Source organism: Branchiostoma floridae, chromosome 3 (assembly GCF_000003815.2).
Source record: "Branchiostoma floridae strain S238N-H82 chromosome 3, Bfl_VNyyK, whole genome shotgun sequence".
Classification (NCBI taxonomy): domain Eukaryota; kingdom Metazoa; phylum Chordata; class Leptocardii; order Amphioxiformes; family Branchiostomatidae; genus Branchiostoma; species Branchiostoma floridae.
Window position 1 is genome coordinate 10441756 of NC_049981.1, and position 11853 is coordinate 10453608.

Genomic DNA, 11853 nt, shown 5'->3' on the forward strand with positions numbered 1-11853 from the left:
CATCGCATACTAAGGTAACATCATGAGACTGTAGAGGTCAAAGTTCAAGAAATATCGAACAACACGAAAGCAGAAGTTTTGGTGGAAGGTTTTTGTGCTTTTGAGAATTTCTGAGAAGTTAAGAAGTCTTTAATTGAGAAATTCAAATAGATACTGCACAGGGGGACCTTTCGGCGTCAACTTATGTTTATACAGCTCACTTGTATCAGGTAAATTTATTATTTTTGGAAGGGGGGGGGGGGGTAGCGTATCCACCCAAAGCATTTAAGTTGATAAAAGCTCCTTCATAATATTGTACAAATGTAGGTTGTAATCGACTAATAGTTCAGGGGTATTGTATGAAGAGTTGCAGGTATTACTTAGGTGGCAACATTAGAATTAAATTATTATTAATGCAAACAGTAGTATCTAACGTTATATATACAAGCAACAGTAGATAAACAGTAGTGTCTAACGTTACAGTATTTTCTGAATCAGTTACAGCAAGTCTTCAAATAGTTGTTTTATTTCCATGTTCTACATGTTGTACATGTTCTTGAGGGAAAGTCAGACATGTCTTAAGGTTCTTCCCTGCACGTCTTCAGATGATCCTAAGATGGAGGAGGTAACGGAAGTCGCTGCAGAAGCTACGGAGAGTCCCCTGAAGACAGACAGTCACCCCTCTGACCTGGCAGCCACAAGTGGGGCAGCAGTACAAGGTATGTACACACTAGCAGAGACGACTACACAGTGTACTCTGTATCACCCAAGGTACCAGGGTTGGACAAGTCCACTTGCCCTATTGTCCAGGGCAAGTGAAAGTGCTGATCGGGCAAGTGCATGACCTACTGTGCCCCACTTGACCGACTTGACCAACATGTAGCGGCAGAAAATTGTCATCAAAACTGCTGATTTATGAGGTTTGGAGCAGGTGACAAAAACGTTGTCAGGAGTATGATCTCCGAGCATTATCTGACGTTGCCTCCACAGGTCTACTTCAAGTACTTGTCACAAAGAATGTCTTGATAACGGTTGGAAACGATGAATTTAGGATGACAAATATTAAAATAACATGGTACGTAGAATTATTCACGAAGAATATACCAATGATCCCTAACGTTGAATTACAGTGTGCCAGCTACAATTAATGGTGAATCAGAATAGCTTGTATTACTATTAGTAACACTTAACAGAAAAGGGCATGCAGACCCTCTACTAAGTAGTCTAAAGGTGGCAAATTCAAAATGCATTGGCATCTACACTTATGATTGACAGTTCCCATCATGCATCCTTGCATATGCAGTTGACGAGGAGACGGTGTCTCTCCTGACAGACGGACTCATCCGAAAACTTGGTCCAGAGACGGACTCTGTCAAAGACAAACTGGATGAATTAATGTGAGTCCTACATTCTTGTGTCTTTATATCCAAGTTCATTTTAGGTTTGTTGATTCCTATTTATTGCTGTGTCAGTCATTATCCTTAGAAAACTTTTTTTGTGTGCAGTGGCCTATGAAGAATGCCTCCTAATTAGTAGTTATGGGGTGAAAAATTCCTTAGTTTTAATGTTTTTCATCGAAAATATTGTTTTGATAGAAAATATCAATTGAGTCTGTTGGTCAGTGGAAAGGCTCAAATCAATAGATTATTCTGACTGCCAATCAAAGAATTCAACCAATAAGAGAAGGTCAGAATTTTTAAAAATGTCTATTTGGTTTAACCAATAGGGGCTAGTCTGTGGTCTTATTTTTTTAGATAAAATACAGTACAGTAAATTTGATTATGTTTATCAGCACCTAAATTTCACAACACGGCCATTGAAAAATTTCATAGAAACGCCAGTGTCTGTTTGTTTTTTTGTATATTGGTTTTGCGGTGGAAAAGTGATCATGAAAATTATGCAATTTTTTCAGATCATACAATACATAGTCTTTGTGCCGTTCTCTTACAGAAGGAACCAAGAGGTTATGATAGAAGCTATGCAACATGAAAACACAAGGTTCTCCGAAAGTGAAGCGACCAAAAGTCTTGGAGAGCTGGTAAGTTTTTAAACTTTAAGCAACCCATGACATTACATTCCATCAGAGAAGATGTCCCCAACTGAAGCTAGTTTTAACTCATTTTAAACTTCTTAAAGTTAAGTGAGCAAATAGGTGTACAGTTCCCAGGCTTTTAGCTAGGATTTATCATACAAGGTCCAAATTTATTGCTGTGCGGTGAGTGCTGCAGTTGTGAGGGTCTATTGAAACCCTTCCTATTTCACTATTTCCTTCAGTTTAAAGCGCAAAATTTGTGAAGTACAGCAACGTTACTGTCATGCAGGTTACATGTGACCTAGTAGCATCCCTAGTCAATCAGACTTTCATGCTTGTCTGACAATCTGCTCCCCAGCGTAAGGGGCATCTTAAGGGATCCAGTTTCTTATCATTTTTAGAACAGTGCATCCAAGGGACGCTAAAAGCCTGATAGTGCCTGAGTGTATATTGCTGTTGAATTAACTTGTGGGACAGTGCAATGTTTTCATTTTTCTGTTGTTCATTTTCTCAAAGTTGTCAGAGGCCAAGAGGTATCACAACAAACTAGTCCTCATCAGGAAAGAGATGGTCGCTCTGCACGAGAAAAGTACCAAGTTGAAGGTAAAGTTCAACTTACGATATTTTCAAGCAAATGCAAGATATTTCCCTCCATCATTTTGTCTAACAATTTGTGTCTTTGATATATGCGTAACTTTTGCTATTTTGTCAACTGTCAGAAGCGTGCGCTGAAACTTCAACAACAGAAACAAAAGGAAGACCTCCACAGGGAGCAACAGAAGGAGAGAGAACTGGAAAGAGAGAGACAACTCATGGCCAGACCAGCCACTAAACCAGAACAAAGATAGTTTAAAATCATATTTCATCTACCAACTTCTCAATTGTTTCAAAAGAAATATTCGTCTCCTTTCTTTCATTTCGAGGGGAATAGTACTAAACGACCATAACAATGAATATTGAACTTACTTGTACTTGGGAGTTTTAATTTTGTACATTAGGGACCCTATAATTATATTGGAAATTGACATAAGTCATTAGCCAATGAAATAGCTCCATTCCTTGAACAAGCTTTCTGATTGGTCATCTTGCAAAGTCATGATCATTGATCTTGTATTGGCAGTTTGTAGATAATGTTTTATACCGTAACCAATCAGAATGCTTGTCCAAGAAATGGAATGTTCATTGGCTTAGGATTTATGACAATGTGGTCAATTTCCAACCAACTTTCAAGCACAAAATAATGTACTTAAAACTAACTGTCTACCCTAACTGTTCATTTTTACCCATTTTACAACAAAGACATGTTTATAAATGCAAAGATTGGAAAATAATGTTTTATCTTAAGGGCTTTAGAAAGAGAGCAGATGACCATTGAACATTCATTTCTGAGAAATATGATTCATCTGGAATATAGTTGAGATTTAGCAATCAATTATAAGAAAGGAAAGGCTTAAGCAAGGAAGTTCATGTGTTTGCTAAGAATAAAGACTAAATAATCTAAATACATTACCAGTTTCTGATATTTGTTGCAATGGAAAATTTGTACAGATTTTGAGTATACTAAGTAGTCATTTTCTGTAATAATTAACATATTGGATCAATAGTATTAATTTCAGATTGAAAATTATAAAGCTGATATAGTTTCGTTGTATATTATGATATTATCATTATAATATTATTGTTACTTTACTTGCTGCTATTTTCCATTTTCTTGCCTTAGACCTAAACACTGGTCACTTCATATTTGGAAGACAAAAGAAATTTTGAATACTTCGGATTCAAGTATATATTTCCATAACTACAAATGTTATGATGTACACAAGTACATTAAAACAAAGCTGTATACTTCTTGAATGATGTGTGAAACGTAACTGTTCTGTGAGTTGATGGAATTTTTGCCTTTTAACATCATGTTCTTTTATGAAAAATATCCTTCCAAATATCAAGAGTGATCTGTGGGATTTTTTTTCCCTTTTGGAATGTATAAAAAATCATTTAGGATTAGAGCCATGAAAATCCAATCCATCGAATAAACAAAACTACCCAATTACCAAAGAATTCCATGGCTTTTACTTGGGTTATTTTCAGTTTAGTAGACAGTTTAGAATAGACGGCCAGTATTTTGTTGATACCTCTATGTAAATTAAGGTTCTTTTGTTGACCACCAGTATCAGTCATCTGCCTATGTTTTGGTAGTCTGTTGCCTTCCTCAGGGTAATAATGACCAGTTATACTTTGGTCTAGGAAAAAATGTTGTGTTTCTGATTATGCCCTGAAAAATTACGTTTGGTACACTGCTTACACACAACGTGCGGTGCGAATTATGCCTCTTAGAAGTTAAACCACATCTAATTGTAACCTTAATATTAAGGTCGGTAAAAAGTGTTTTGTAAGAGGCCAATAGGGATCTTGATCTGTAATTCTAATAAAAAAGGACGTTAAATGAAGATTCCTTGTTTGAGAAGAGCCACACTTCAAGCATGTTTAAAACCTGCCACACTTATATTGAAAAGAGTAGAAGTCCTTCCAAGTGGAAGTGCATTAAACCTACAGCTACAGTCCTTTGGCTGCACTGTGGGGAAATTACTGCTGTATTGAGGTCACTGCATGGTGTACACAGTCCTGTGATTTTTACCTGCTAAATGGAAGCTTCAGGGCCTCGAGAGTAGTCGGCCCAACCAATAACAATGACTCATTTACCCTACTATTAATACAAGGGTTTTATTTGGATTATTATAACAGTTTTGTATAGGTTTTTATTAGTTTTCTAAATTATTTGTGACCTAAAAGTAACAATGACTACTCTTATCAATGTTATTAGTACAGTAAATACCAGAATGTATGTCAATTTGAAATCATATCTAACAAAATCTATTCTACATTAGTGCATAATGTTTACTACTTAACTATGAATATTGAACATATCATACGGGACTATATCTTGAATAATATTCAAGATGTCAAATACTACATTCAAAATGTATGTTCTGATAAACAAACATGCAAATGAACAAACTTAAACTGAATACATGCTATAAATTTTGCTGTCCGTACACAGTAATTTGATCAAGCAAAAACAGTTACAAGCTAAACTTGCTACAGCAATTAACAAACAATCTATTCTACAAAGTCTACAATTTCTTTTATATTTTCACACTTTGCTTTGATTTAAGTCTACATTTTAAATGTTCAAGGCAAACGAGCTAGCAACACATGATAACATATTGGTAACAAAAACTAAATATGGTACCTATGCATGTAATGCAAAGAGCAAACTTATATTTTCATGTCCTTTTAATATTTCATGATTTTAACTTTAAAATTTTGAAAAATTGTCACCAAAAAGACACTGTCAAATCACAAGCCTACAACAGGCTCAAGGACCTACACGTATGCATAATGACCAAGACATTCACGGTTTTGTAAACGAAGTCACTTGTAAAATCCATGCCGTTGTGTTACTTTAAAATTCCATATCATTAGATTCATGTCAAAATGTCCCTTGAAAAATCCATGGCATTGTGTGACAGGCTAAAATCTATGCCATCATTCCTTGTCATAGTGTCTTGTAAAATCCAAGTCATTCTAAAAAAATCCATGCCATTGTTTAAGGTAAAAAATCCATGCTACCATACCATGGTGTCACTAAAATACCCATGTTATGGATTGGTGTACTTTTATCAAAAATTCATGTCATGGTAATTACCCTTTAAAATACCCATGGCATGGTGTTACATAGAAACTCTATGCCATGGTTTCACTTCCTAGCAAACAACAACTGCTGACCAGCAAACTGACAAAAAACTATGGAACACCATTGTTCTATCACTTTGCCATCAATTTGAGGTCCTTAACACCTTCTTGTTGAGATGAATACATGAAGTTTGAAAATCCATCATTAATCCATTTCAAGTTCTTATGATGGGGCAGGCATGAACATTGTACACTTAGCCTTAAAATACACATACTTAAGTGTATAATGCCCGGCACTTGATTTGTTTGGAAACGGTTTCTTAATAACATGCTAGTTATCATCATCATCATCACTGGTAAGTTCCACTTTGGTTTTTACAAACCAATGTTCCTTATCTGAACAAGACAGCCGTAACTTCTTGACAGGTCTTTTGCCATTCTTGTCCTTGGTTGAAGAGTATGGACCAGTTCTTGATGCTCCCGGATGTGCAGCAACACTGGAACTTGTTGATGCACATGCAGATGTCGACGCAGATGCAGGTGTCGACATAGCTGCAGATGTTGAAGTTGATGCAAATGTGGAAGCAGATGCAGGTGTACGTGCATATGATGAGGCAGATGTGGAAGCCCTTGTGAAAGCAGATGTAGATGCAGGTGAAGATGTGGAAGCAGATGAAGATGCAGGTGAAGATGTGGAAGCAGATGAAGATGCAGGTGAAGATGTGGAAGCAGATGCATATGTAGGTGCAGATATTGATGCAGATGCAGATGTTGATGCAGATGCTCCGTTAGCTCTGCTAGCAGATGCAGTAGCGACGTTGCCTTCTGTTTTCATCCTCATGATCTCCACTTGTGGTTTCATGTATCTTTCTGGTCTCCATGAAGTACTATTGACACTTCTCACTGTTTTCCTTGCTGTGTTCTTGGTGCCCTGAGTTTCTAGGAGCTTTCTTGCAGCACGTTTGGCTTGAGCAACCTTTTGAACTGTTCGGTCACCGATGCTGTCTCCTGTTGCAGCTTTGGTGCCCCGTCTTTCTGGAAGCTCTGATGCAATTCCTTCTGCTGCCATTTGAGTTGTATTGTCACCATTACTGTTCCCTGTTTTAGTGTCCAGTCTTCCTCGAAGCTCTGTAACAAGACTGGTAAGTCTATGTGGCACCTTTTGAACTGAGTTGTCACCGTTACTGTTGGTTGTGGTGTTGGCACTGCTCTCCGGTAATACTGGCGGATCCGAATCACGGCTACATGAGGCTGTGACAAGCTGCGTGAGTGCCAGATCACTGAGAGGAGACTTGGGCCACGGCTTGCATTTCCTTGAAGCTGGTTTTTGATGATCAGTAGGAGTGCGGTTACTATTCAACGCATCATCATCATCATCTAGAATGATCAGAGTGCTGTTTTCACGTTCATTTCTACCAGAAGGAGTTGCTGCTATGATAGGATGAGATGCAAAAGTTACCTTTTTGCCTGGATTCTTTTCACTTTTGTTGCCATGGATTTTGGCACCGTTTAAGCATTGTTGGTCAGTATTCGAACTAGACCCCTGCATGCCATGGTAAGGGCTAACTTCGACATTTCCTTCAACAAAGTGCCCTAGCTCCACTGAGCTTGTTACAAACCTGAGGCCGCACACTTCTTCTTGTAGAGGAGAATATTTTGCACGGTATGCGATTCCTTCCGAAACTGCAGAAGCCAGACCGAGACAGTGCGAGGATATATCATTATAAAGTAATGGCCTGTTGTTATTGATGGCTTCTTCCGCTCGAGTCCTACCTTCCAACATCATGTCTATCAGTCTGTTACACTGTGTCTCCCTTTGACTGATCTTTTCATGCTTCCTTTCCTGTCGTTGCTGGAGTTCCTCTAGAAGATTCTTTTTCTGACGCTGGACCGTGTGGATCACTGCAGCTGCGCGAGACTCAATCTGCTTTCTGATCTCTTCGTGCTTCTCTTGCAAACGCTGTTTCACGAGAGTATGGGACTCCTGATGAGAAAGGCCTGCAGAAACCTCCCCGCTTTCCACGATGAGCCTCCTCGCTTTTTCCACCCAGATGGCTTTTTCTTGGTCAATGTGTTTCAGGACGTGCCCCTTGTGGCCAGACTTCAAGCAGACGTTACACACAACAACGTTACAGTCGTCACACACCACTTGGGCTTCTTGTTTGTGAATGTCACACATGTCTGTCTCGTCTGCTTGTTTCTTCTTCTCTTCTCTGCACTGTTGGACCTTGTCCAGGACATTTACAACCAGGAAGTTTGTGGGGAAGGCCTCCACTCCACCCGTTGGAATGGCGACTGTTTTCCTAGAAAACAATGACAATTTATCATTATTTTCTGAAGTCATTATAAGATTGTAAGTGGCGTTGTGTAGCATAATGATAGGAAGGTAAGGGATGTCCCTCTGATAAGACGTTAAATGGAGGTCCCATGTTTGAGGAGAGCTACAACTCAAGCAGGTAAAAGAACCCATCACACTTAGGCATCCTCCCGATGTGAGTAGATCAACTGAATTGGCCACATATGCAGCTACATGTACATGTACATGTAACCAACACTATGTCGTGCTATATTACTTAGCAGGCAGAAGGTAATGTTTGTAGTGTACATAAGTATTACATATACTTGTGTTGTACCACCATAAGGCACAAACAAATGAGACATGAAAAATTGGAAGCTCTGCTGCAATATCTCGAGAAGCCACCAGGGGGCCCTAATCTAATCATTTCACAAAACGTTTGCAAATCTACAAACTAGTAGTTGATAATCCCTCCTTATGTCATACCTGTGACGCGAAAACGTTTGATACGGGTGTTCTGGACCGGGCCGTACGTTTCCGTATCGCACAGGAAAGGCGTATCACACAGGCTCCATTCGAATAAATCGTACTGTTTCGAGCGGGCCGGTTGGCATTTCGAATACCTGATTCGGACGTTGGAACATTGCTGTTGCAACACTTATTGTTTGAGGGCACCAAATTTGTTCAACTTCTGGCGCATTTCGCATCAAAACATGGGTTTTCTCAGGTGGGTATGACATAAATGAAAGGTCTCAGCCCTCCCGCGGGTCGGATCACCCTCCGGCCGTCGGGCGATCCGACCTGCGGTCGGGCTGATACCTTGGGCGATACGGAATACACCTTTGGTTATGCTGTTCACCCATTTACATGCATGCATTATAACTTCTTGGTGTAAAGGTAATCAGTATAAAGAACTCCAGTACCTCCATGTTACAACCAAGTATAACTTATAGGGTATTAAAGACTCCTATATCATATTGTAGTTAGTACAAACCCAGGGAGAAGAGAAAAGGGAATTGCCGTGCAATAAGGACTGCTGGACAGTTAAGACAATGATTAAGATTATACAGTAGAAGCTGTTTAATTGCACACCCTATTTGCCAGCATGTTTCTTTATTATCCACGAAATTATCCAGCTGGATCGCACCAGTATGGGATTTTGAGACTCCCTGCAATTAACATAAGTGTGGAGTAATCCCTTGTGCAATTATCTGGCTTCTACTGTACAATATTTTCATCAAACCCTGAAAGTCTTATTGTTAGTATTTTTACATCATGCCTCTCCAAAATGGAGGAATAAGAAAAGAATGAAGGTAGGAATGAAGGAAGGAATAGATGGATGCACAGATAGATAGAAAGATGGATTCATAATACATTGTACTTGTACAATTTTTGAATAACACCAACACACCCGCACTCCGGACATTGGAACTGTCCATTCTTAGCCCTCCTGGCCAGCTCCTGTAGACACTTACAGCAGTACGTGTGCTGACAGGGCAGAGCCTTGGGTTCTGTCAGCTGGTGGTAACAGATCGGACAACTCAGAATGTCTTCTTGTATTTCCTCAGACAGGTCATGACCAGACGCCATTCTGAAGAAGTATATCCACTCCACAGGTTACGACTGCAGTGTAGTCTGTAATTATAAGAAATTCAAGAAAAATCAGAATATTTCAAACCTCTACACAATTATAAAAATTGCAAGAAAAATATACTATTCTAAACCCAACCTCAAAAAAGAAATGCAACTTGAAATATTTCAAACCTCAACAATAATAAGAAATGTATGAAAGTTAGAATGTTTCAAACCTATATACAATTCCAAGAAAGTCACAATAGTTCAAATCCAGAAATGCCAGAATGTCAAAATATTATTTCACCAATAATATGAATTGCAAGAGAGAACATTTCAAACCTCTACAATTATAAGAAATGCAAGAAAATTACATTTCAAGCCTCTGCACATACAGTATAAGAAATTCAATAAAATTTTTAATATTTCATACTCTAGACTGAATGAATTAGCATTGAATCAGCCTGTTCTTGAGGTGTTGGTACCTGATCCTCCATAGTTACTGCTCCCTGGCTCTCCTTGTTCCTTGCTTTACCACAGACGTACCACTAGTCTATGCAATTTTACGAAATTTTATGCCCCTAATGGCCCTATGCAATTTTATGCCCCTATGCAATTTTACGCCCCTATGTCAACAGCAATTTTGCAACCAGGTTCATCAATGTGGTTAGCAAGCAAAAATGGAGACCCAGGCTGTGATAATTTCTTTCTCAGCAGTTGTTATTTGCAGTTGGTTGATTCAATAACTCTAGGGGTATACAAAATGTACATACATGTACATGTACAAGCTCTTTCACACATCTGAGTATGCATGCGCAGCAACAGGAATTGTGGATAATAAGTCAAAGGTGATGACCCTAGTTTACCAGCATTTCTCGTCTCAATTTGCATAACATTGTCAACACATGTTTTGTTTACATATGCATGTCTCAGGGGCCTTCACCTTTGACATATCACCTGTTGCTGCACATGCGTACTCCGAAGGTTCTGTAGTCTGCTGCAACAGTGATGTGTTTCTTTCGCCTGATGACTAGTGTTCTCATGTGCTTTTGATGAATTTGCATCATCGGAGATTGCAAAAAAAGTTATCACATGGATTTTTTTATTTTCATTTTTCAAAAACATGAAGAATTTACCTTCTTTGTCGCGTAGGCCATTATCCTGGAAAATTTAATTTTGCAGTTGGGAAAAATAGAATGTAGTGCTATACTGGTAGCAAATGGTCTGAAAGTGCACAAAACAGAGCTGAAACAGTCTTAACCATTATTATTGGGCTGAATAAAGATATTCTATTGTTCACTTCTTGTCTGACTATGCAAGAAACTGAATGGAATCTGATGTGTACTCTGCAACAGACTACAATAAGAAAGCCAGACCCTTTCAGTCTGACAATTGTAACACCTCCAGAATGCATGAGGTGTCAAATTCAAAAGTCAGTGAGTGCTCCATTGTGCGGCTACGCATATCAATAGAATAATGAACTGATATGTGAAGTACTTTTTTCAACCCCTTGCATCTACATAGAAACAATACACATCAGGGCAAGACTGTTTAAGCCCCTTTAACAATAGGTAAGTCTAGCCTCCATAGCAGGCTCTCTATGGCCTTTTGCTGGCCATTTCTTTTTGAACTGGGTCGCTGATTGCTGGCCTTTTCTGACAGCCGGCCATGTAGAGCCTGCACCTAAACGGCGCTACAAAGTCATATTATCAGATAAGGGCGATTAACTAGGAGGTGCAAATTTCCTGCCTCCCGTGGACGGCTAATAAACTACACGCATCTCCGCCGGACGTGGACAGTGCGCTGTCACGCCACGCGTGCACTGACCCGACAATTCTCTAAGAGTCTAACGGTTATTTTGTCTCTACGTCAGGAAAATATGGCATTTTTGCGAACCAAGCTTAAAAAACATCTTTAACAGTTCATGATTTCGGAAAATTTGTAACACAACGTTTGGAACACCAGAAACGTCACGATGCCAGCAAAAACGAGTTCCCGGATGTACGGGGGCGGCGCGTGTTGGTAAACAAGCATGCTCTATGCAAATGACCAGATGGCGGCCGGGCGGCTCGTGTCGCCCGAGTTGTAAAATGCTTGCAGCCGACATGCGAATTGCCTCTCACGGAGTTGTGAATTATTCCTAACGTATGTGTTAATTGGGCAGATGAATGGCTAATCGTTTTTAAATATGACTTTGTAGCGCCATTTAAATTAAGTTATCGCTATAAAATCAAGAATTACAGTAGGTGCAGGCTCTACATGGCCGGCTGTCAGAAAAGGA

The 11853-nt window shown here is 39.2% G+C and overlaps 2 protein-coding genes across 4 annotated transcripts in view; one reads left to right on the forward strand and one right to left on the reverse strand.

Moving 5' to 3' along the window:
* On the forward strand, positions 1–4061 carry LOC118411256 (biogenesis of lysosome-related organelles complex 1 subunit 6-like). 2 transcript variants are annotated; one of them, XM_035813419.1, is made up of 6 exons: positions 1–209; positions 585–698; positions 1280–1376; positions 1930–2017; positions 2528–2614; positions 2731–4061. In XM_035813419.1, exons 2-6 carry the CDS (start codon positions 596–598, stop codon positions 2857–2859), a joined length of 504 nt encoding a protein of 167 aa, XP_035669312.1. In that variant the 5' UTR covers positions 1–209; positions 585–595; the 3' UTR covers positions 2860–4061. The 2 variants fall into 2 exon arrangements, with proteins under 2 accessions (XP_035669312.1, XP_035669313.1); XM_035813420.1 differs by having other exon boundaries at positions 2–209; positions 1283–1376.
* Positions 4062–4716: 655 nt separating this feature from the next.
* LOC118411255 (serine-rich adhesin for platelets-like) overlaps positions 4717–11853 on the reverse strand; it is a 9245-nt gene continuing 2108 nt past the window's right edge. Inside the window, exons 2-4 of one of the 2 annotated variants that reach the window (XR_004830655.1) lie at positions 9412–9635; positions 5946–8007; positions 4717–5911 (exon numbers count right to left, since the gene is read on the reverse strand). Coding sequence is in view for 1 of the 2 variants with exons in the window: in XM_035813418.1 (XP_035669311.1) it covers positions 6036–8007; positions 9412–9590 (2151 nt within the window). In the remaining variant the exon portion in view is untranslated. Of the gene's footprint in view, positions 8008–9411; positions 9636–11853 lie in introns of both variants that reach the window. The other variant, XM_035813418.1, reaches the window with a different exon arrangement.

Bases quoted from the DNA above. Each gene is read 5' to 3' on its own strand.
- LOC118411256 (XM_035813419.1), top strand. From the start codon at position 596: ATGGAGGAGGTAACGGAAGTCGCTGCAGAAGCTACGGAGAGTCCCCTG. The intron at 1,377-1,929 runs GTGAGTCCTACA...GTTCTCTTACAG, and splicing joins GACAAACTGGATGAATTAAT to AAGGAACCAAGAGGTTATGA. The intron at 2,018-2,527 runs GTAAGTTTTTAA...ATTTTCTCAAAG, and splicing joins CCAAAAGTCTTGGAGAGCTG to TTGTCAGAGGCCAAGAGGTA.